The sequence below is a fragment of the Pelodiscus sinensis genome, chromosome 4 (assembly GCF_052426305.1).
Source record: "Pelodiscus sinensis isolate ZL-2025 chromosome 4, ASM5242630v1, whole genome shotgun sequence".
Lineage (NCBI taxonomy): Eukaryota > Metazoa > Chordata > Testudines > Trionychidae > Pelodiscus > Pelodiscus sinensis.
The window spans coordinates 124,820,585-124,846,075 of NC_143055.1; the positions used below are offsets into that span (position 1 = coordinate 124,820,585).

General features: G+C 45.7%; 1 protein-coding gene across 2 annotated transcripts; it reads right to left on the minus strand.

Annotated features, from left to right (window-relative positions):
• Nucleotides 1-1,716: 1,716 nt before the first annotated feature.
• COPS4 (COP9 signalosome subunit 4) lies at nucleotides 1,717-25,385 on the minus strand. Of its 2 annotated transcripts, none has more exons than XM_075929504.2 (10): nucleotides 25,249-25,385; nucleotides 21,739-21,818; nucleotides 10,412-10,563; nucleotides 8,975-9,078; nucleotides 8,440-8,593; nucleotides 5,742-5,892; nucleotides 4,549-4,719; nucleotides 3,474-3,589; nucleotides 2,946-3,030; nucleotides 1,717-2,195 (listed from the first exon to the last, which is right to left on the minus strand). In XM_075929504.2, coding segments are annotated over exons 2-10 (1,068 nt in total). In that variant the 5' UTR covers nucleotides 21,740-21,818; nucleotides 25,249-25,385; the 3' UTR covers nucleotides 1,717-2,061. The 2 variants fall into 2 exon arrangements, with proteins under 2 accessions (XP_075785619.1, XP_089634238.1); XM_089778112.1 differs by lacking the exon at nucleotides 25,249-25,385 and adding an exon at nucleotides 22,753-23,036.
• Nucleotides 25,386-25,491: the final 106 nt, after the last annotated feature.

A 25,491-nucleotide genomic window follows, 5' to 3' on the forward strand; every position in this document is an offset into this window, starting at 1 on the left:
AAAGGCCCAATGGGTGTGTGCTACAGGGAACCTACATGGCTCAACAACTGAGTGGGCTGTGGTCGGAAGCAACTGCCACACCTGTTAGTTTCTCTTCCAAGAATTAGACAGCCGGAGCAGCTCTAGCTGTGCCCTCACATTACAATAGGTGGGTTGAAAAGCCATTCTTTCATCTCCACTGTGTAGTCTCACACCGGTAAAAGGGATTTGTTTGCCCAGACTTTACTCTCTTGTTCGGGATTAGGCTTTTGATATGTATCTTTGTGAGGTATGACCATACACCAGAACTGTACATGATTACGATTCTTGTGTTTGCATAAAACTATAGTGTCAATTATGGAGAAAGTGTAGTTCTTGGGTGGCATTTTCAAAAGTTCTTAGTGTTGAGTTAAATCTGATCCCATTAGTCAGTAGAAAAACTCCCCTGGACTTCAGTGAAAGGAATTAAGCCAATTCTGAGAGCTTTTAAAATCTCTCCCAAACAGCTAAATAGGCAAATACTTGTTCACCTTTTACTGGAAAAGAAAAACACATATGAAGGAGGGTCTGAATTTCAGATGTGCAGTGAAGATCTTCATATAAAAAAGGAAAAGGTTCATCTTTTCTATTTGATTTACTAGTTTTTCCATTAATACTTCAAGAGTCAAATCCTGTCCTCATATCTCTGCAGTCTTTTTCATTTGAGGCAGATTACTAAAATATACAGGAATGCACCATAAGCAAAGATACACCTTACACCACTTGATTAAAGTAAATTTCAAGGTAGTTTATTAACAAAACTACTGGTATTATGAATCTTAGCCATGAATGTAATTATTTTCTCCCTACTGTAGATGTACCTGTATGTGACGGTTGAGAGTCCTAGAGTTTCCATAAGCAAGAATCTGTTCATCTTCTGCTGTACATGTGATTCAAGAAAATGTGATGTGCATTTTGATGATTGCAAAGCACTGCTCATCTGAAATAAATCAATACATTAAAGCAACCGCAAATTTGTCCGTCTCACTTCCTGTGTATGTACGTATGTGTGTTATCTTTCACTACTACTTCTCAAGTTTCACTGTATGTACAGGTTGGACCTCCCTGGCCGGCACGCTTGAGACCTGATGGGTCCCGAATGAGGGATTTTGCCAGACCATGGGAGGTCAACTCTAGCCCACCTGCTGATGGACTCTGGGCTCTGCTGGGTTCATCAGAAGACCCCACTGGGCTCTTCACCTGGCTCCACTGCTGGGGCTCTGCTGCTCCGGGGTTGCCGGGGCTCTGCGCCTGTGTCTACTTTGCAGCCAGCCCCAGGACACCAGGCTCCTGGTCCTCATCTGCCATTGGGCTCCGCAGACTCTCTAGACTAGTGGCTCTCTGGTCCAGCAACATCCATGGTCCAGCAGGACCAGAGAGAATCCTGAACTAAACTGTATTAGAAAGAGTATGCTCCTATTTCTAATATCTAGCTAATGCTAGTTTGTCCATGGTATGCTCTCCTCACTGTTTCTGCTGTCAGAGACGTAAGACAGAATAAACTCTGATTAACTTACTTTCCTGCTCCCTGCACTGTAACAGAAGAGAGCTTTTCCTGGATGTAGTACATATCTAAATTGCAAATCCAATACAAGAAACTTGGAAGATTAGAGTTGTATTGCATTTTCACACACAAATGCAAACTGCTCATGAGTGAAGTACAAGTGACTGTTAAAACAAAGACATCATACGACTGAGTGACTCTAATTGGCTCATTCTTACCTTTACTAGAATAACCACAACACATGTTCACAACCACCAATGGAAAGTAATGAGTCCACAAAGCAATTTAGTAAACAGGATGTGCAGCAAAAATATATCTTGTTGAGATTTTACTTCTCATATTTTTAAACCACAACTTTCAAAAGAGCAAAATGTATTTCTCTCACAGACACACCATGTTGAGTATTCTGACAAAACTTCAGGAATTTTAAATGAGACTGTATAGTACTCATTCTCAGGTGGCCATTTCATAGTCCTAGTAGATGTCAACTGTTCAGCACAGAAGTACATTAATAATAGTCCAAAAACTTAAGTATAGGTTTACTGTGCCATTTGAGCTTCCATTGCTTGTGCTGTCCAGTCTGGTACTGTCTGACTAATCTTTTCCAGAAGGTTGTTAACTTGGAAACACAGTGACTGAATCTGCTTGTCCCACGTTGGCAAAGCTTCACGTGCTAAACAAACAAACAAAAAGCCAATTTATAAAAGCAGATAGACAATACTTTTTGTCTCATAATTAAGTGAAATACCAATAAAAATGATTTTCAGTCAGAATACAGCAAAATTGTAAAGAATCTATTTACCAAGCATTTAGTATAGTTATTTCTAAATTTAAAAAAGATTAAGTGATTGATGGCTGAAAGCTACCCGATTAGCTATTGCACCACAATGTAAAAGCTGAGAATTTATCACTCATCATTATCATAGTCTTGTAAATACTAGATGAGTAACAGGATGAATTTTTTTGCAGTCTGATATAAGTTTTTATTATTACAGTCAAATCACACATTCTCAGAAACATTAGAAACGAGTAAAATATGACTTTGTAAGTTACAGGTAGACAAGCTAAACTGCTACTTACAATACAGATTGTGCCATCTGCTGGCAAAAACAAGTCTAAGCACACTTGCTTGTAGCAGAATCAAAAAACAGGATTATGTAGCACTTTAAAGACTAACAAGATGGTTTATTAGGTGATGTTTGGATAGAAAGATGTCTGTCTGTATCTTTGCAAGTTTTTTCATATGGTTGATGGATTTCCATTCCAAACGGCTAAATGTAATGCCTTGCATATAGAATAGTGATAGAAATGTAGCCGTGCTTGTAGTAGAACCTCATTTTTAAAAATATAACTAGCTTTTGTGTTGAAGAGAACAGTTCAACTAATTTATTTTGAACTTCACCACAAAAAAGGAAAAACTTACTTTCAAAATGCACTATTCCATCAATTTGATCGATAAATCCATTCATGCGACCCTCAGTTATCATCTGAGAAGCTATCTTTTCTGCCTGCAAAATAGGAATTAGAGAGACATATGAGAATTATATTTTGTATCCAACATATTTATGGAGTTGCAAAAGGTTGCCCAGCCTTTACTCCTCTCCCTCTCCCCCAATTTATTGTTTAAGACTGCATTATTGCCGGCCAACCTCTGGCCCAAAGAGAACCAGATGGACTCCCTATGACACCCATCAAGTTACTGCTTCATCCACTTCTTGTTGCTGAGTGACGCCAATTAGCCCTGTGACTGACAGATAAGAGGCACGGCAGAGCACTTTCTTAAGCAAGGCAGTATTCATGGGTGGATTTGCTGTCACTTACCCAGCCTTCAGGGCCTTCAATCTTGAAAAGCTGAATTCTTTAAAATTATAACCAAAAATACCTGTCAATATCACTGCCAACAGAATTAATTTCCCGTATTCAAAAATGATCACATGGAAAATAAAGATACCTTGGCTGCAGGGATCTCTAATAGTGCTCCAAGCTCTTCAAAGGTAATATTGTTGTATAGTTTGCTTGCAGATAACAAGTTATGCTCAATAACAGCTCTGTCCAAGATACTGGAACCTTAGAGGTGGAATAAAATGACACTTCATTAAGAATTTTCAAAAGACTTTTTCTTGCACAGTCAGTAAGAAAAATACTTTGCTAAAATCTTGTATGTACCCATAGGGATGTCAACATGTAGTTGACTACATGATTAACCGATAAGCGTTGGCTTATCAGGTTAATCTTGTTGACTACATGTACCTCCTCCCACCCCTTGCTGCCTCTGTATCAGAGGTAGCAAGGTGTGTGTGTGGGGGTGGGGTAAGGGAGTGGGAGATTGCGCCTGTGAGGGGCTGGCTTTAAGCAGCTCTCCACGAATACTGGATCTGCCTGCCCACCCCCATCCTGCGCTGCTACCTTGGATAGAAATGCAGCAGCGCTGAGGAGGAAGAGGGAAGGCTGGTGCCGATATGAGCAGAGAACTGACTTTCAAGCCAGCTCCCTATATATGCCAGTTCAGTAGACCCACTGCACCCCCTTGCTGTCTCCTATAGAGGCAGGTGTTCCCCCAGAACCAGACCCATGCTGCTGCCTCTATCAGAGGCTGGAGAATCGACTACTTGCTCCTCCTCCCCATTGCTGCCTCTATGAGAGGCAGCAAGGGCAGGGGAAACAGGAGCCAGTGCTGGGGGGATCTGGCTTAAAAACTGGTTCCTCTCTGCACTGCTATCAGAGGCAGCGGAAGGTGAGGGGGGATAGGGGAGGCTGCTGTGAATAGTTTTATATTCGTTACCAGAGAGGAGATTAAAGTAGAAATTTTCTGAGGTATATAATCTAATTTTGTATGGAGAATTGGATTCTAGAAAGCTCTTAAGAGATCGATAGGTTAAAACCTGAATCTAAGACTGACCAGTAAAATACATTAAGAAGAGTAGCGTTCCAAAGATAGCTTCTCTGTGCATATACAAGATATTTACACTGGGTAACCTGTGTGGATCTTAAAATACAGTATTACTGTGCTTGAAAGAAGTCTGTACCATCAGCTGTAGTTGCTTTCTGGTGTGGCATGAGCATGGCAGCAAATTCTTGCAGCTGATTCCCTCGGATAATCCTGTCTAGATACATTTTCTCCAAGATCCCATAGGCTGAAAGCTGCTGACACCTCTCATCCTTAAAAAGAGTGGCTAACATGCGAGAGCGCTGCTGTCCTAGGAGAAATAACAAGAATGCCACAAAGTGAACTTCATTCCTTCGATAAATATCAATTTACTAAATGAGTGCTCATGAGGGAACAGTGCGTGTCATGTTCACCCCTATGCTATTTTCCAGAGATAGGAGCATATCATACAGAAAACATCTCCAATGCAAAATTGTCAAGGCTTCTAATGTGCTCATCACCAGGGCGTCTTGACACTTAGTATTTCATTGCAGAAAAAGGAGTAGGAGTTCTTCTCATGGAGAATACAGGCCTACTTTAAACAAACACTTTAAGAAACAAGCCGATCTTTCCTTTTTCTAAAAATCCTTTCTGCATTGTTCCCTTAGCTGGTGTGTAGATGTATTTTATGCTCAGTCGCAGAAAAGTTTCCTTAAATAACAAGTTCCTACTTCAACCTTTTCCAAAGTATTTTCTGAAACTGCTTAAGCTTTCCTCACTTACTTGCTTTTTTTGTATCCAAATAAGATGATTGTAACTTAGGCATGCAGAGAAAGATACTCAAAACTCCTAGTTATCATCCTGTTATCAAACCTTTGATCCCTTATTTATTTTCGTAGTTCTAGATTTCTCATAACGATACCTTACAACGATGAGCGTTACACAAAAGGAAATCAACTAAACAGCAACAATTCCATTTATCCCATTTATATATTTAATCCTCAATATCCTGGGCTGGCCCCAGGAAGCAACCGTTGGCTGGTCAGAGCAGCCCCTAGCCTGAGCCCCTCTCCTTGCCTTAAGCTCTCCCCACCTCCCAATCTCTTGCCCTGTCTCCTGCACTCCCACCGCCTGCCCTGAGCCTTTCCTCAACCTCCCACCCTGACTCCTGCATCCCTCACATTCCCAGCCTACTTCCCTGAGTCCTCCAAATCCCCAAGACCCTACCCTGACTCCCACAGTGACCACACCCACAGCTCCCTGCCCTGAGGGACCTAAGCAATGCTGGGTAAATCTTCTAGTATGGAATATATAAGGCCAGAATTATACAGAAATATGTAACATTTATTTTACCTGCTGATGCTAGGATAGTACAATGCAAAGCATGCTTCAGTGCTTCTAGTCTCTCACTTTCATGGACTATGCTCTTGTAAGAGAGCTCATTGTACCTTTGGGCAGCTTCAATAAACTTCCTTCTGTAATCAAGAACACGAGCATAGCACACCTAAAGAGAGAATGTTTCAGTAAGAAAAAAGTGACCGTGTAGTGGACCTGCACATTAGTTCCTGTATTACAGAATGAGAGCATGGATCCATAAGCATCATTTTAGGCTGCAGATAAATACTCCATCATCTCAGGGAAGTTATGCAAGAGCTCAAATAACTATTCTTCTGAAGTTAGAGCCTTGATATTCTGGCAATTTGTCCTCCAAAGGCCCTGATAAAATTACACAAATTCTTGTACAGAAATTGCAGAATCTTAATCTGTATGTGAAATTCACAAGTTACCATTGAGTATAAGTATTTACATACATTTTCATATCATAATCTTCCACGGTGCTTTACCAATTTAAACAAATATGCTACACTAAATTATATATACACTATTAATACCGGTCTCTCAGAATGATCTCTGCATTCACAGTTAAGGAGCACTTAATTTGAAGATGAAATTGCAGTTGTTACTAGGGATGTAAGCAACTGGTCGACTACCCGGTAAGCATAAGCTTATTGACGAGTCGCTTCCCCCCTCTGCTGCCTCGGAAACAGAGGCAGCAAGGGGGGGGGGGGGAGCAGGAGCCAGTGCTGGGGGGAGCTGGCTTAAAAGTCTCCACGGGGGGAGGGAGGAGGAAGAGAGGGGGGACGAAAGGAGGGGGATGATGACAGGGAAGGTAGAGGTGCAGTGGGAAATGGCACAGGTGGGGACTGAAGCAGTCTCCACTCATGCTGGTCCAACTGCCGTGCCTCTGTCTTTTAAATGTAGCAAGAGCCCCACAGCAATTGTACTAGTGCATAACTATTAAAAATGACACCGAATATAAAACAGGTAGTACGAATATTTCATAACCAGGGCTTGCCAAGTGGCGGTGAGCCCTGCTCGCCAGCCGCGCAGTTCAGCACGCTGCGCATGCGCAGACCGCACTGTGCATGCACTTACCGCGCTGCGCGGCTGTGCCAGCTTGTAATTAATTGTCAAGCCCTGTTCATAACCCATTTCTCCCTTTTGCTACTAACAATGAGACTTTGAAGTTACGTGCTCTACATTTTCAAAGAAATTCATTTTGCCTTGGTGTTTCTTCTTCAGTTTAGCATCTTTGTCTTTCAGTCTTCCCTCTCCTCCAATTCCTCCTATCATGATTATACACATTCTAATGTTATAGCTGACTCTGTAGTTCAAGCCTAGCATATTAAAAAAAAAATTACTTGCACTGCTCCAGTTGCTTAATACTCTAGAACTTTATGCTTTTCTGTACTATTTGATACTGTCAGTTTTGGTGTTTCTAAACTACATGGCTCCGTTGACGGAGCCATGTAGATTAGGCTGATTGGTAGAGGGAAATGAAGCCGTGATTTAAATAATAGTGGTTTCATTTAAATTTAAATGGCTGCCGCGCTCTGTCAACCAGCTGATAATCAGCTGTTTGTCAGCAGATCAGGGCAGTCTGGACGCGCCACAGTCGACAAGGAAGCCTTTGTTGACCGGCGCAGGTAAACCTGGTTTCACGAGGCTTATCTGCGCCGGTCAACAAAGGCCTCCTTGTCGACCACGGTGCGTCCAGACTGCCCCGATTTGCCGACAAACAACTGATCATCAGCTGGTCGGCAGAGCGCGGCAGCTATTTAAATTTAAATGAAGCCACGATTATTTAAATCACGGCTTCATTTCCCTCTGCCGATCAGCCTAATCTACATGGCTCCGTCGACAGAGCCATGTAGTTTAGACACACCCTTTGAGTCCTAATTCCTACAACCTCCATGAAACTTCATGATTCTATATATTTTTGTTAAGTCTCTAAGGGTACAGCTACACAGCAGCGTTATTTTGGAATAAATGACGTTATTCTGAAATAACACAGTGCATGTCTACACTACAAGCCTTTATTTCAAAATAATGTTTCGGACGTCTTACTCTGACTCAAGGGAACTCTCATTTCACAAGCAATAAGAGAAGTCAATGGAAGAGTGTTCTTCCTTTGACTTCCTGCTGCGTAGACAGTGCCAAGATCCGAATTAAGCTATTTTGATTTAAGCTATGCAGTTGATGTAGCTGAGGTTGCATTGCTTAATTCAACTTTAGCCCTGCTGTTTAGTCCTAAGGTGCCACAGGACTACTCATTCTTTTAACCCATAACAAGATAATATTTAGGAGACTAAAATTTGTTAGAAGACAATATTGCTCTAGGAATATATGATTTTTTAAAAATAATTAATTTTATACATTATGGTTTGATGTCAGCAATTATTTTTATTTTTTTCCTAATGCTTATTTAAGCAAGCAATTATTTGTCCTTTCTGTTGTTTTGATTCTATAGATATAAGTTAGGGACAACATTTTCAAAAGTGCCTATGTGACCTAGAAATCTAGAGTGACTTAGACATTAAGGAGTTCAGGCTCCCACTGACTTTCAAGGAGACAAGTACATTTTTCAAAATGGACTTATGTATGCTATATCTATTTGTCAAATGCTTATGTAAAGCTCCAAAAAGCCCCATCTATAATACAGTGTGGTGGTATCTCTCTCTCTCAGAAAGAAAACTAAAAGTTGGACTACCTTATAATGGATCTGTAACTGTTCATTGGTTGATTCATTCTGAAGCAATGAAGCTCGGTTAATATAGGCCTCCGCCTGAACTGGGTCATCATCCTCCAGGTATAGTCTGGCAATTTTCAGGTAAGTCTCCAATTTGTAATCCACATTGTATTGTCTGTAAAGGAGCAGAAAAATATACAGTGCAGAAATCCAATTGTGTGAGCATTTCAATTTTGCAATCATAAGAGAATGTTAATGTGAGCAAACCTATAGCAATCCCTTATGTGTACGTAGAGAGGAAAAGGGGTATAGACTGTTTTGGAGCGAAGCTTTATTAATCACATTAGCTAGAATTATGCCAATGATTAGGTATTCCATAAAAGTCAGCACTTTGGGAGGCAAGCAGTAGAGATTATTTTGAATTTACCTACACAACTGTCACCACACTAATGAAGATCAAGAGAAATAAGCACAGAAAAATAAGACACACTTTACTCTAGGGAAGCATTTAAACATGGGATAGTCAGCAGGACTAAACTGTAACTACATTATTTACTTTTGTCCTGTTTCCAAAGGGATCCCCACTAACACTTGTGCTGCATTTCTCCAATCTTCTTCTTTCTCATAAATTGATGCAAGATGTTGCCTTATAGAAGCAACCTGGAAAAAAACCACAAAAGCATATTATATGACTGATCCATATTCTATTGACAATCATACCACCTGCTTTTTCTCTCATTTATTAATAGTATTTTCCCAACTACCTGACATATGATACAGCAGTTTCATAATCAGTATACTCCTTCCACCTATCTTTATCAAACAAAGATCAAAAAGTTTTTTAAAAAATGACTAATTGCTTAAACAGCTTCACTTTAGGTGTTCCCAAGTCAAGACACTATAGAGGGACTTGATTTTTTGGAAAGGGCTGGACATTCTCCCTCTAAAAATAATACCCTTTTACCGGTGCTAAGTTAGCATCTCCAAAATTAAGGCACCCAAAATCACTAGCCATTTCTGCAGGTCTGGGCCTAAATAGTTAACTCTCACATCACTCCTATGAAGTAGGAGTGCGCTCGTGTAATTTGGTTCCCAATCTTGAGATTTACCGTGCATGAGCACAGCCGCTGCTGCACACTATCAGTTGTGGGATCAAGGTCTCTCAGAGTAATTGTGATAATTAACTGATCCATTTGCTTGGTGTGATATGCTTAATCCATGTACAAGCATTAAAATCCATGGGTAAGCATATTTAGATGAGCATTGGGATGAAAACTGATTAAACAAACAAAATTGAAACATATGGAAATGTAAAGCAAAGCAAGTGATTGTTTTTTCCAATTCAAATATTACATTTTACCATAATATTTTAATAAAAACTTATTTTCCCCATACACAAATACTACCACTAGCTTATGATACAGAGTATCTAGAAAGAAATCATGAGCTGGCTTGGCATACCCACTAAACTAAATTTTTCAACTGACTGAGGAATTAGAATTTTAAGGGATCTTTTCCCCAATAAACATATTATGAGTTCTTAACCTATTTATGGAGCATTTTTTGATAAAACAATTTTTTTTAAATCAAATATTGTCTCTCCACATGCCCTGCCCATTATGTTACTGTTAGAAAATGTAGCACAATGAGTTCCAGCCTGCATCTCAGTGATTTCTCTAATAGCCAGATTATTGTCTTGCTCTAAGAGGCATGTTTTAGCAGTTCATGAACTAAATACTTTGCATACTGATTAAGAGGCAAGTACAGAATTCTTTGAATATCCAAAATCCTCAATGAATTAAAAAAGGAATTTTGGGTACACAAGAATGTAAAATTGGACTTTGAGTATCCATTTTTACTAGAAAACATTAATACACAATATTTAGGATTAAACTATTTTGAACTTTTTAAGACAAACATACTCATTATTAATCTTATTGTCTTGAAGACCAGAACCAGAAGGGTTAATTGCAGCACACAGAATCTCTCTTACCTGTTCTTCAAATGAAATTACTCTAGGCTGTATCTTTTCCAAGGTAAAGTGATAGATTTCTTTGGCTGTGCTATCAGGAAGATTTGGGAGATGAGTACAGAAATCTGTCAGCAATTGACGTGAGATCACTAGACTGACGTTCTCATTTACCACTAGTACAAAGACAAAATCGAAGGAAGAAATAGAAGAAATATATGTCAATGCTTTCGATATCACCGATCCATAGTTAATCAGCAACTTAATGGTAACTGAATATTCCTGGTTTTAAATCATTAAAAAAAATCTTAATTTTAAGAAAACTAGATTCTATTCTTTATGAACCCTACACTTCCCATCTTCTATATACCTCATAACAATTCTGAAGCATGGCACGGACTAACATATGATATCTTTCTATGGTTTAGAACAGGGTGAACCTTTTTTGGGTTGGGAGCCACTGATCCACAGGAAAAAAAAAAATCAGGTGGGGGTCACACACAAGGAAGAAGCAGAAAAATAAAGACAAGACACTCCCCTGACTCCCCTCATGCTCCAGCCCATGGTGGGGATGGGACAGGGTGAGATTCAGGGTTTACCTCCAGGGCTGGATTAACTCTTCTGAAAGCCTTTGATTAATAGATTTTGTTGGGTCTTCCTAGGCTCTGGGGTGAGGCCAAAAATGAGGGATTCAGTACATGGTAGGGGGCTACTGGAGAGTGGGTTTACAGGGCCTGGGTGGGGAGAAGGGTGCAGGAGTGGGCTGGAGAAGTGGGGTCTGAGCAAGAGGGAGAAGGCAGGAAGGGGCAAGGGACTGGGGCAGCTCTGGGGGAGAGGGGCAGGGGGATTTCCAGCCAATGAGAGTGACAGGATGGAGCCTGCAAGTGATTAAGGCACGGAGCTTACTGGCACTGCTGTTCCCTGAGCCAAAAGGAAGAGAGAACGGCTGTGCACAGAGTAGGGTTGCCAGATGGTTTCAACAAAAATACCGGACACACTTGACATTACATCACAATCTACAATACAGCTTATTTAGAAAATACCAGACATTTCTAGTTTCTTAATTTGTTTCCCAAACAGAAAGCTCAAATACTGGACTGTCTGGTTCAAAACTGGACACCTGGCAACCCTAGCACAGAGTCGCTTCCCCTCTTTTGCCATGAAGAGCCTGCAGGCCATGTGCGGACCATGGCTTCCCTTGATCCAGCCTACAAGGCTCGGGACTCCCCCTTGCTGCTGCAGGGAGCCAGCGCTGGCACTCCAGCCATGCGGAGGAGTGCCAAGGCTCAGACACAAGGCTGGAACAAGGCTCCTGCTCGCCCCACTGCAGGGGTGGGTGGGAGCACTGAGCCTTGCAGGCCAGATCAAGGCAAACCGCAGGCCACAGGTTCCCCATCCTTGTTTTAGAATGAAAGTTCTTTCTAACCTGCTATTTCTTGGGGTGGAGGGGTGGTTATAACCGTGATTCTTTTTTTATACTGTAGACTGGCAAACCCATTCACAAACTTTTGGTGGACCAGTAACATTTTATTTGAATATTCATTATGAAAATAATAAATATGCAAATAAAATGTTACTGGTCTAAAGCCCCGGCCCCCAGAGCCGCCGCAAACAACTGGCTTCAGCTCTGGCAGTTGCCATGTGGCGGCCGCAGCTGGCTGCTCACAGCAGCTTTGGGGGTGGGGCACACCCCAGGTCCCTGAACACCCAGTGGCAGCCCTAACCCCTAGACCTCCCATCCCTCAACTACTCCCAGCGCCAGCCACTAACCCGAGTCCCCTGCACCCAATCCCACCCAGTGCCAGCCTCCTGCCCTCAGAGCTCCCCAGTGCCAGCTCCCCATCCCAAACACATCAGTGCCAGTCCCCTGCTCCTTAAAGCCCCCCAACACCAAACCCCCTGTGCCAGCCCACCTCTTAGAGCCCCCCCACCCCTAGAGCCTCCAAGCACTAGATCTCCCCCCAACTCGCCCCGGAGCCCCTCAGCGCCTGCCTCACCTCCTTCACCTAGCCCTGTGCTGACTCCCAGCTGCCAGTTGAGCACTGCTAACTGGGTCACAGCTACTCTAAGGCTACCGTGCCAGGCTCTGCATGGCCCTCCCGCCGTGCAGACAACTGCTCTTCCATGTCCAGGAGGTGACCCTGGTTGGCTGCGAGGTGGGGCAGAACACACCTTTCCCAACAGCAGCAGGGGAGGGGCTGGGCAGTGTACCCCAGCCCTGGCCCCCAGAGCTGCCATGGCCTGGCACAGCGGTTGGTAAGTGCTGTTTTATAACCACCTTGGGCAAGCTAAGACTTCATGCTAATTTTTATCATGCCTGTTCTCAGTCTGGACAACTGATCCAGGGAAACTTTGGTAAAATTATTTGACAGTTTTAAATATCCAAGTATGAGGGGGGGGGGGGGGGAAAGGTCTTGAGCATTTTTTCCTGTTTTGTAAACTTTTGAATTAATGTGTAAAAAGCATTTTTGAACCAATAATCACTTTAGTCCTCAGCAGAGGCCAGCTATCTTGGGTTTTCATATAGTGAATATGTACAGTGCTCATTTTATTTCTTTTATCACATTTATAGTGCAAATATTTGTAATCAAAATAATAATATAGTATTTTTCAATTCACCTCATACACGTACTTTAGTTCAAACTTAGAAAGATGGCTTTTTGTTGGGTTTTTTTTTGGTTACATAATTGCACTCAAACACAAAACAATGCAAAACTTTGGAGTCTACAAGTTCACTCAGGCCTGGTATATGCTATGAGTTCAGGTTGAATTTAGCCTCATTTTCTAAACACTGAGCCCACACTACCAAGGCCGTTCTGTCGACTTCAAGGGCAGCTGAAGTCGATTTCAATAGTCCTGCTTTTCACGAAGGGTAATGCAAAATTTGACCTGGCATGGTCGAATTCACAGTAGTGTAGACTCAGCGCTGAGGAAGTTGAGGTTCTTGGCCACCAGGGGGCATCCCACAGTGCCCCGTGCTGACCGGAACAGGCTTGTCTACACTATACGATTATTTCGAATTTACTAAGTTCAACTTCTGGGCACGCGATTTTGAGAAGTCGAAGTTCCGTGTCCTCGCTATGGGGAAGAATTGAATTTGCTCCGAAGTAATGCATTCACATTCACGGAGCCTGCCTTGGAATCTGAGACCCAGAAAGCACACTGGGAAGCACACCAGGACAGCGGATACTTCTGGTATCCTGTTGGTCTGGAAAACAGCAATGGATGTTTACAGGGGCTCCTCTCCATATCCATGTCCCACAAGGCACTCTTCCCACTCCCATTCTCCCCCCGCAGGACTGAAAAGGGGCACACTGGGTATGCTCTGGTTGCCCACGTGGACACCATCGCACTGTGACCATGGAGACAGAGCTGCTGCAAAGCAGTACCATGCTCATGGCTTTCATGCTGCACCTCATGGTGCAGTACACCAACAGCGCCTGCATGTTGCTCCACCAGGCACATAACGAGAATGAAGAGGACGGTCCCTAATATGGCCCTGCTCAGCCAAGTCTTGGTGCCATGCTACTGTTCATGCGCCTCAATCCCTTGGACACAGTTGAATGCCACTTCTGACAGAGGTAGATGAGCTCGGACTGCTGGGACCACATCATCATGCAGCGATGGGATGACCAGCAATGGCTGCATGCACAAGGCCACCTTCCTTGACATCAGGAGGCATCAGGAGAGCAATGTAACCCGCCATTCCCATGCAGAAACGGGTGGCTGTTGCCTTCTGAAAGCTTGCCACTCAGCTGGACAGCTACCACTCAGTCGGGAATCAGTTCAGGGTGCAGAAATCCACAGTTGGGCCTATGCCAGTATAAGTAGTCAAGGTCATCAACCACGTTCTGCTATGGAGGGTCGTCACTCTGGGCAACGTGGACAACATCACGGACAGCTTTACCAACACGGGCTCCCCAGCTGTGGGGGGTAAAGGCAGAACACACATCCCCATCCTGGCTCCCAACCACCGGGCCTTAGAGTACATCAACCGCAAGGGGTACTTCTCCATGGTGCTGCAGGCACTCATGGATCACAGGGGACGCTTCCCTGATATCAATGTTGGATGGTTGGGAAAGGTGCATGACACGCGCATCTGTCTGAACTCCTCCCTGTTCAGAAAGATGCACGCTGGCACTCCCCCCCCCTCACTGGACAATCAGTTGGAGAGGTGGACATGCCCACTGTGATCCTGGGCAACACAGCCTACTCCTAGCTCCCCTGGCTCATGAAGTCCTACACAGGCAGTTCGGACCACAGCAAGGAGCAGTTCAACACTAGGCTGAGCAGGTGTAGAATGGTGGTGGAATGTGTGTTCGAGCATTTAAAGGGGAAGTTCAGGAGACTCCTCACCTGGCCTGGACCTCGGTGAGTGCAACATCCCCTTTGTGGTGGTGGCCTGTTGTGTGTTCCATAACCTGTGAGAAAACAAGAGGGAGACTTTTCTGCCAGGGGGTGGGGCTGAGGCAGAACACCTGGCCTGGGAGTTTGAGCAGACAGACATGAGTGCCATATAGCGAGCACAGCAAGGGGCAGTGCTCAGAGAGGCCTTGAAAGACAGTTTTATGCAAGGCCAGTTTTGAGACTCTCTCTCCCGCCCCCGGCTCTCCACAAGGGGCCCCTGCATTCCCTACGTGTGCCTTTCATCCCCTTTCCTTCACCTGCCCTCCCCTCCCTCGCAGAGCAAACAAAGAGATTGTTGAAACAAACAGGAGTCTTTTCAGGGGACATACAACAAGGAGGGAATGGAAAAAGAACCTGGAATGGGGGAGGGAAATTCAGAGACAGGGCTGGGACTGGCAACTGCCTCCAGCTGCCCTAGAGGGCCCACCACCATGTGTTCTGGGGTCCCAGAAGCCCCTGGGGACCTTTACAGGGGAAGCCATCGGGCTGGTGGGGAGGTGGCTGGCCCACTGCCACATGCTCCATCTCCGCAATGAGGGTGGAGAACATGTTCTCCGGCTGGCATGCCAGCTGTTCCCATACAGCCTCTCTCCTCTCCTGGTCAGCCTGGCACTCCTCTCTCTTGACAACCGGATCCAGGCACTCTGCCTCGACTTCCTACACAAGGGACTGAAGGCAGTCCAGCTACTCCCTCATGAGCTCACCCCCGGTTCTTTTTCTCCTGCGGATCCCGGTCAGGTAGGTAGATGCAGTGAGAGGTGGGGGATGCGCCCAGCTCGCAGCTGTGCCAGCTGTGAAGAAAAGTTACAAGGGCAGTTATCACAGGAGACGCTTTGTATGAAGACTAACCCTAATCTCTGAGCCGACACCGAAGGTCTCAGTTCAGACAATGGTGATGTGCTTTGAGCAAGGCCATCTGTTGCCTAGAAAGCAGGCACTTTCCAGCAGGTGCACCGACGTGCCAGGGGAGTATCACAACACACACAGTCTGGAGACAAGCAAGCATGGGACGGTGCTGGCCAGGCCAGAAGCCTGGGGGTGGGAGTGCGGACAGCTTCCTCCTGTGTCCCACACATGCCAGGTCCAGCACTTGTGGCATCCTGCAGAGAGAAAACTTCTAACCTTGCCTGCTGAAGTGGGGAGGCAGGTGAAAGGTGTGTGTGAGTGGCAGACACTGCTTGCTGGAGAGTATGCTAATGGGTCCACCTCCTCTTCCTTCTCTTGGCAGGTTCCCATGCACAATATCAGTCTTCTCCACATCACAGTGCTTAATAAGGAGCGAATGCTGACTGAGTGTGGGCATGACCCAGGGCCATGTGCTGCACTGCTGTGTGGTTCCATGACCTCAGACTACTTACTGGTGGTTTGACATGGGAAGATGCCCTACTACAGAGGCTGAAATATAGCAGGTCTCTCCAGGAACCTTGTGAGAAGGCTTGAGAGGTTCCTGTGCGAGAGTGTCATGGAGCCGAGTGCTCCAGACTGGCGCTCCATCTGAAGACACGTGAACAAGGTGTTGTGTGATCCCCACACAGAGTAGGACAAGAGGAGTGGACAGCTCCTTGCAGCCCGTCACCTGACCCTGCTTGTAGATAGAGAAAGTTAAGAGATCTCACCAGGAGTGCCCTCCCCAGAGTTGTTGGAAGCCTCAGGCACATCCTGGGAGGGGGCAGGGACTGGCTCCAAAGTGAGGAGCAGCTTTCAGTCATCATTGGCTGGCTGGTCTCTTGGTCCTCCACGTCTTTGTCCTCCTCCTCTGCCACCCTGTCCTCCTGCAGGCTGACACCAGGCATGTCTTGGCCAGACTCAATATCCACGGCAAGGGAGGTGACCGGCTCCCATCCCAGAATGGCATCCAGCTGTTCTTACCAGCAGCAGGTGAGGTGCCACCTTAGTGTCTGCTCTGTTCCATGGCCCCCTGGTAGGACTGGCGCTGCTCTCTGAATATGAGCCTGCACTGCTCCAGGTTCCTGCTGTGGCATTTGGCTGAGAGGCTGGTGGCAATCCTCCCATAGATGTTGGCATTCCTCTTCTTGGTGCGGAGTTGATGAAGGTTGGACTCCACCCTCCCCACATCTTGATGAGGTCCAGGATCTCCCTAGCACGCCAGGCTTCTCTTCTGTGTCCCTGGGCAGTGGAAGCTGTGGGAATAAAAGTGCTAGCAGTCGTCAGGGTGTTTGAGGGGACATTGGAGGCGTTCATGTCTCCATATGCTGGTCACTCGCAGAGGGCTCATGAAGCTGGCCATGTGGGACATGCACTTCCCCACTTCCCAGGACTTCTAGAACACCGTGGGGAAAGGGGAGGAAGGGGAGCAGTGGAGATGCCAGGTGTGGCCAGAGCGGACAGCTGTAGAAAGCCTCCCAGAGGCCAATTAGTTTGAATTAGCGGCACCAGAGTATCTACATTACCATTATTTCAGACATACAAGGTTAGGAACAGTTACACCACATGAAAAACAGGATTGCAAGGCTCGAATTCTGCAGCCCCTAATTGAGGAAGTAGTGGACTTGGTAGTGTGGACACATGGCTTAGATCAGTGGTCCCCAACCCTTTGTGGCTGCCGGGTGCCCGGGGGCGGGTCCGCTCACATGCTTGGCATCCGAGGGCGGGACCGCTCACGCGCCGCACTTCTGGGTGTGGGGCCACACATGCACCGCAAACCCATTGGTGGGGCCACCCACGAGCCATGCACCCGGGGCCAGCACTGAGCATGCGCCGCGTGCCCAGGGCAGGGGTCACCCACACACCCGGGGCCAGCCCTGCGCATGTGCCGCGTGCCCAGGGCAGGGGTCGCCCATGTGCCACACGCCTGGGGCCAGTACCATGCATGTGCTGCGTGCCGGGGGCGGGGCCAGGCCAGATGTTTTGGCAGACACACATAAATGCTCCAGCAGGTGCCATGGTGCCCGCGGGCCCGGCGTTGGGGACCACTGGTTTAGATAATCGATCGTGAGGGGCTAATTTTGGAATAAGGTTCTAGTGTAGACTAGGGATGTTAAATATTGGTTACTTGAACTGTCGATTAACCTCATGAATTCTTATTGGTCACTTGACTATTCTATCATTCCCGGGCGTAGGGCCGGCAGCCAGTGTGCTCTGGCCCCACTCCTGAGGTGTCCCCTGACACTCCTCACTGCTGCCTCCGATACAGAAGCAGCAGTTTGGGGTGCCAGGCGGGAGCTGGTCCACGAGGGGAGCCGGTTTAAAAACCAGCTTCCCTTGCAGACTGGCCGCCTGTCACCGTATACTGTTGCCTCTGATACAGAGGCAGCAGCGCGGGGTGACAGCAGCCCCTGTCCAGGAAATGTCTGTGCCACAGATCAGGTGCGAGCCAGAATTGAGCCAGGTTGCATGCCTGCCTGGCTCTTCATACACTTTACCTACAGAGCTGCAGCAGGAGTAGGTCCCAAACCCCATGCAAGCTGGGACTGAGCTGGGCTGCTGGGCCAACCTAGTAAAAAATTTACTGGCGGGGAGGGGGAAATGTGTGTAGTCTATAGCATTAACTGATAAGCTTTTTTGCTTATGAGTTAATCAACCATACTATTACATCGCTAGTGAAGACCAGGCCCAGGTGAACAGGAAAAGCCCCAGTAAAGTCTGAATTTCATTTCCCATGTCACCAACATTGTAAGCACATCTCACAGCAGGCAGTACACATGGCCGTGACTTCCATGAACTCATGTCCCATGAAATCCAGTTCCCAAGAGCACCAGCATGGAGTGTGCAGGAGATCTTGTACCTCACTGAAGTGCGGGGAAAGGAATCCATTCTCTCAGAGCACCGAGAAAGCAAATGAAATGCCAAGATCTATGCAAAGATAGCCAAGTGCATGGTGGAGAAGATATACTCCAGGGACCCCCAGCAGTGCCATATTAAAATAAAAGAGTGGAGGCAGTCCTACCACAAGACAAAGCAGGCAAACCACAAACACGCACTTCTATGACTGCTGCATGCAATCCTAGGAGAGGACCAGGACAGCGGTGCAGCAGGACAGGATAGGGTGGAGGGAACTGCAAGTGAAGCATCAGGAGAATATCTTGAAGCAAATGAAGAGTATCTTTTTCGTCCCTGACAGCTGTGATGCAATGCCTGGCAGAAAGCCTGCAGAGGACCCCCCCCACACACACACTCTGTGCAGAACAACTTTCCCTCCTCACGCAATCCCATTGTGTGCACTCTCTGGGGTGGGAGGACACTCACGGGCAGCCTCACACTCTACCTCAGGAGGCAAAAGGCTCTCCTTTCGTTTCTGATCCCCTTTCCTTTTGGGTCCTACCATGGACTCATTTTCTGTCCCTATTGTCTTCCCTAAATAAAAATGCATGATTTCTATACAACAGTCTCTTCATGGTTTGTATTGCAGGGGAGGGATGGAGGATTACAGGAAAACACACTGAATGCAGAGGCAACTCGTTGAAAGCAACGTGCACAACTCTCAAAACTGGCCATTCATAAATCTTTCTTTCAAAGCTTCTCTAATTTGCACCATCCCATACTGTGCTCTCCTTATTGCCCTGGTGTCTGGCTGCTCAAAATCTCTGGGTGGGTGCTCTGTCTCAGTCTCCCACCCTGACAGATAACTTTCCCCCTTACTCTCACAAACATTACGGAGCACACAACAGCTGCCACCACAAAGGGAATGTTGTGTTTGCTGAGGTCTAATCTAGTTAGTAGACTCCTAAACCTTCCCTTCAAATGCCCAAAAGCACATTCAACTGCCATTCTGCACTTGCTCAGCCTGTAGTTGAGCTGCTCCTTACTGGGGTCCAGGCTGCCCATGTACGGCTTCATGAGCCACGGAAGCAAGCGGTAGGTTGGGTCGCCAAGGATCACTAGCGGCATTTGCATGTCTCCAATTCTAATTTTCCAGCCTGGGAGAAAAAGTTCCAGCACGCCTCTTTCTGAAGAGGCACGAGTTCCTAAAGATGCATGCATCATGCACTAGACCCAACTATCTCACACTGATGTTGGTGAAATGGCCTTTGTGATTCACCAGCGCCTGCAGCACCATCGAAAAGTACTCCTTGTGATTTATGTACTGCTTGTCAAGGTGATCAGGGCCAAGATGGGGATGTATATTCCGTCTATCACCCCACTGCAGTTAGGGAAAGCCATCCACAGCAAAGCCATCCACTATGGTATCCATATTTCCCAGAGTCACTACCCTCCCTAGCAGAATGGTATTGATTGCCTTGGCTATCTGTATAACAACACTGCAGATTTCCCTACTCCAAATTGATTCCCAACTATCTGGTAGCTGTGTGGCTTTGCAAGCTTCTACAGGGCAATTGCCACACACTTCTCCACTGTCACAGTAGTCTCATTTGGGTGTCCCTGCATTTCAAGGAAGGGGAAAGCCATTTGCAAAGTTCCATGAATGTGGCCTTGTGCATTCAAAAGTTTTGCAGCCACTGCTGATTGTGCCATACCTGAAGCACTATGCAGGCCCACCAGTCTGTGCTTGTCTCACAGCACCAGAACTGGTGTTCCACTGTTTCTAGAGGATCAAATGCTGGCTGCACTTCCAAGTTGCTGAATGCAAGGGCTTGCATGTATAGTGTGCCCATGGGACCCCAAGATGGAGGAAATTCCTCCTCATCCTCCTTGTGGAGTGACATGCTTGTTTTCTTGACATGTTACAGCTCTGCAACACGAGACAGGACCGAGCCCCCTGGCTCTCAAAATCCTTTCAATGCAGAACTGTAGCAGGGGTAGCTGCCAGGACCCGGCACGATCTGGGACTAAGCAGTGTGCCTGCTGGCCAGCTCTCAAAATCCTTTAAATGCAGAGCTGCTTATTGGTTTATTGTGTAAATGACATTTTTATTGGCTACACAATTACCAAATTACATGCTTCCTAATATCCCTAGTAGATATGGGCTAAAACAAAACAAGTTTGTTTATCTATACAGGAGATAAAGCTGCCCGTGTTTTATTTACAATGTCATCTGAAAGTGAAAACAGGCATTCGGATGGCACTTTTGTAGTCAGCATTGCAAGGTTGATGGAAATTCTATTGACTACTCAATTAGCTGGTAATCAAAATTTAACATCGCTATATAGGACTCAACCCAAGGTTTAAAGAATCTGAAGCACCTTCTAAAATCTGACAGGTATGAGGTAAGGAGCATTCTTTCAGAAGTCTTAAAAGAGTAACACTGATACGGAAACTACAGAACCTGAATCACCAAAAAATAAAATCCATCCTTTTGCTGGTGGTGAAAATGATGATGAAAATGAACATATGTCGGTCTGCTCTGGTTTGGATTGCTATCGAGCAGAACTCATCATCAACATGAACACATGTCCTCTGGAATGGTGGCTGAAGCATGAAGGGACAGAAGAAACTTTGCAGTGTAATTCAATAGTGCATGTGAACAATTGTTCTCATTTTTCAGGTAACATTGTCTGAGCACTTGGCTGAACAGCAGGACTGAATGGACTTGTAAAACACTAAAGCCTACATTGTTTTATTTCTGAATGCAGTTTTTTATATCTAATTCTACTTTTGTAAATTCAACTTTTATGATAAAGAGAATGCTCTATACTACTTATATTAGGTGAATTGAAAAATATTATTTCTTTAATTTTTAGGGTGCAATATTTGTAATAAAATATAAAGAGAGTACTGTTCACTTTGTATTCTATATTATAATTGAAATAAATATATTTGTAGATGTAGAAAATATCTAAAATATTTAAATGATAGACTATTATTGTTTAGCAGCAAAATTATTGGCAATTAATTTGTTTAATTGCTTGGTTACTCTAATTTTAACATACTGATGATTGGTGCTCCAAGCAGATGCAGATGCAAGATTGAATATGGACAGCACATCAAAAATTCACATAGCCTGAACTATATTTATCTGCATGTGTAATCCAACATGCATCAAGTCTTCAGTCAACAACGCATAAACACAACAAATACATACTTACTTGCTTCTACAAAAGCTTTCAAGGCTTCTAGTTGTTCCACTCCTGACAGCTGAATTGCTTTTTCCAGTATCTGACGATATCTGCCCATAGATTTAAAATTAAAAAAATGTATCACAATTAATATCCTTTTATTTAAATATCCCCCACGGCATTTGCATTTACATGGCTGCAGCTTTTTTCCGGCTCTGGGTTTTTGCCGGAGAAAAGCGCCAGTGTAGACGCTTGAAAGTAGGAATAAGGGATCTTCCGGAAAAGGGCTTATTTTCTGGAGAATCGCGTCTACAGTGGCGCTTTTCTCCGGCAAAAACCCCGAGCCGGAAAAAAGCGGCAGCCACGTAAATGCAAATGCCGCGCGGGATATTTAAATCCCCCCTGGATTTGCAATTCCGAAGTGTCTCATTAGCATCCCTTTTCCGGAAAGGGGTGCCAATGTAGACACAGCCTATATGTTTGGTGGTGTTTTTTAAGGCTTTCCCCAAGAGACCCTGCTGCATAATACCAACGGCGCAGAAAATACGTGATTTTTTAAAAGGAATTTAAAGCTCGGACGCCTCTCTCCGTACAATTGCTCTGGCTCTAGAAAAAGACACAATGGGCATCAGATGGGTTCTTTTGTCTTTCAAGCCCAAGGCTCTGGGAACACCGACTGTTCTGAAACGGACAGTTCAGCACCAGCCTGCAGCCTCTGCAGCCCCTTGGTTAAATTAAATGGAGGGGAGGGGGGGGTCTGTTTAATCCCCCCGCCCCGAGGCAGCGGGGGAGGGGGGGGCGGGGTAGGTAGGTGCAGTCGACAGCATTGACCAATAATAAGCGCAGGTTTTTCCGTTAATCCGTTTTATCCGTTAATCGTCTGCCATTCACGAAGTGACAAGACAGACCCGGGCGCCTCCGCCCTGCCAGGCACAGGGGCCGCGGCTCGCGGAGGAAGCAGGAACCTGCAACCCCCCCCGACTAGTCCTCAAGCGCCCGCCAACCCCCTTCACCTCAGCCGGGAGCGCCCCTCCCCCCACTCACTTCCCCGCCAGGTCCTTGTGGGAGCCGCTGGAATTCATGAGCTGGGCCAGCTCCTGCCTCACCGCGGCCGCCATCTTGTCTCGCGCAAACCGACAGACGCGGTCCTCCCCCTGCCAACGAGAGGGAAGCCGCCGCCGCCGCGTCCCCGCTGTATCATAGAGGAGCGTCGGCTAGAAAGGCTCCTGCCCCTGAGAAAAGGGTCACGTGACGCCTTCCCAGCCCGGAGTCCTTCCCTCCTCGCGAGCGCTGCTGGCCAGTTGCTGCCTCCCTGGGATGCGGAAGGGCTGATCCGCCAGCGGGTTGACCTCCTGACCCGGCCCCACACGAAAGCAGACTCTGTACCTGGGAGGGGACCCTCAGTCCCTTCCTCCCTCTAAGGCCAGGAGAGGCGCTCTGAGCTATTTCTCCGGAAGGTGTCATTCCCAGTATTGCCCGCCTGGCTGGTGCAGATGGCAGGTCTGGAAATGCAGGATCTCATGCCCCAGTGAGAGGGATGGATGATCAGTTCTTTCCTTCCCGTGCGGTCTCTCGGGTCAGAGAAGGAAGCAGGGCCAGAGCCTGATGAGTGGAATATTTTGTAGCTCTGTTTCTTTCCGAACTGTGTTGCTTGTCGGCTGTGTTTCAGTGGTGTACACAGCATGGCTGTCGTACATACGTTATCAGAGGATTTCAGCCATTACAGTATTTATTTTCCTTTTCTAATCTGTGTATAGCGTTTTATCTAAAAGTAGATGAATAATTCTACTGTTCCGATTTTACCAGTGTATAACTGAGGTCCAGATATGTAAACTAAAATTTTCAAATATAGCACCTACATACAAGAGTGCTGCTTTTCATAAGTGGAGAGGTGGACTCAGCTCATATTTCAAAAGGAGTGTTCTATTTACTTAAATGTCAGGCAGCTATCTTCAGGATTGTGCTTCAGCTGGAACCATGGAAAGAGACTGAGATCAATTTTTTTTTTTTTTTTTTTGTACACTGACATTTGAGTTGCAAACACTGCAGATAAATGTTTTAATGGAGAGAAAACCAATAATTAAGAGGTGAGGAAAATTCCCTTGGTTTGTTCATACCCTACAAATAAGTGGAGGATACCTATGGTACAGAAGCTAAACAGAATGAATACATTTCCCTTGCAAGAGGGTGTATGCTCAAGGTAAAAGCAATGCCATATGTTGCACTTCCATATCACCTTTCATGAAAGGTTTGCCCAGTGCTTAGGAAGCTGTCACTTGTTAGCCCATTTTATAGATGTAACAAGACTGGAACCACTCACTGCCTGTTTTTCAGTGTCTTGACTTAAGGGCTACGTCTAGACTGGCATGATTTTCCAGAAATGCTTTTAACGGAAAAGTTTTCCGTTAAAAGCATTTTCGGAACAGAGCGTCTAGATTGCCACAGATGCTTTTCTGCAAAAGCACTTTTTGCGGAAAAGCATCCGTGCCAATCCAGACGCGCTTTTCCGCAAAAAAGCCCCGATCGCCATTTTCGCGATCGGGGCTTTTTTGCCGAAAACAAATCTGAGCCGTCTACACCAGCCCTTTTGCACAAAAGATTTGCGCAAAAGGACTTTTGCCCGAAAGGGAGCAGCATAGTATTTCGACAAAAACACTGACAATCTTACATGAGATCAGTGGTTTTGCGGAAATTCAAGTGGCCAGTGTAGACAGCTGGCAAGTTTTTCCAGAAAAGCGGCTGATTTTCCGGAAAAACTGGCCAGTCTAGACACAGCCAAGCAGCTTCAGAGGGATAGCTGAGTTAGTCTGTAACAGGAAAAAATTTAAAAACAATAAATAGTCTAGTAGCATCTTAAAGACTAACAAAACATGTAGATGGTATCATGAGCTTCCTGTGACAAAACCCACTTCTTCAGATATATTCCAGTCATATGAAGAAGTGGGTTTTGCCCATGAAAGCTCATATCACCCTCTATTGGTGCGTCTAGACTGGCAAGATTTTGCATAAAAGCATCCACTTTTGCACAAAAACTTGCCAGCTGTCTACACGCTGCTTGAATTTGCGCAAGAGCACTGACTTTGTAATGTACAAAATCAGTGCTTCTCGCGCAAATACTTTCATGCTCCTGCTCAGGAAAAAGCCCTGCGCAAGAATACTTGCTCAAGAGGGCCAGTGCAGACAGGGAATAATTGTTTTACGCAAAAAAGCCCCAGTAGCTAAAATGGCGATCGGGGCTTTCTTGTGCAAAATCACGTCTAGACTGGCCACAGATGCTTTTGCGCAATAACACTTTTTGCGCAAAAGCATCCGTGCCAATCTAGATGCGCTTTTGCTGAAATACTTTTAACAGAAAAACTTTTCCTTTAAAAGTATTTCTGCAAAATCATGCCAGTCTAGACGCAACCTACATGTTTTGTTAGTCTTTAAGGTGCTTCTAGTTTTAAGTTTTGACAGTTTCTATCTATGGGGCAGTATAGCAGAGTGCACGCATCCAGTGCCCAGAAGGGTGCTACAAGTAGAGGAGGCTGGAATGCTTACCCAATGCATCACTATCGCCAGGCCTCTCTTAGCTGTTCCCAACCATTTCAGATCAGTGGGAGACGCAGGCTGCACACGCAGCACCAAACACACGCAAACCCGGGCTCCTCCTTAAGGCTCCACCTGCCCCTGCTTCTCCTCTCACCTTGCGCACTTGCCAGCTCTGCGTGCCTGTGCAGCGGCACGTGACATGGTCACGAGCCAACGGGATGCGATGACGCACCCGGAAACGGCTGGAAGGAA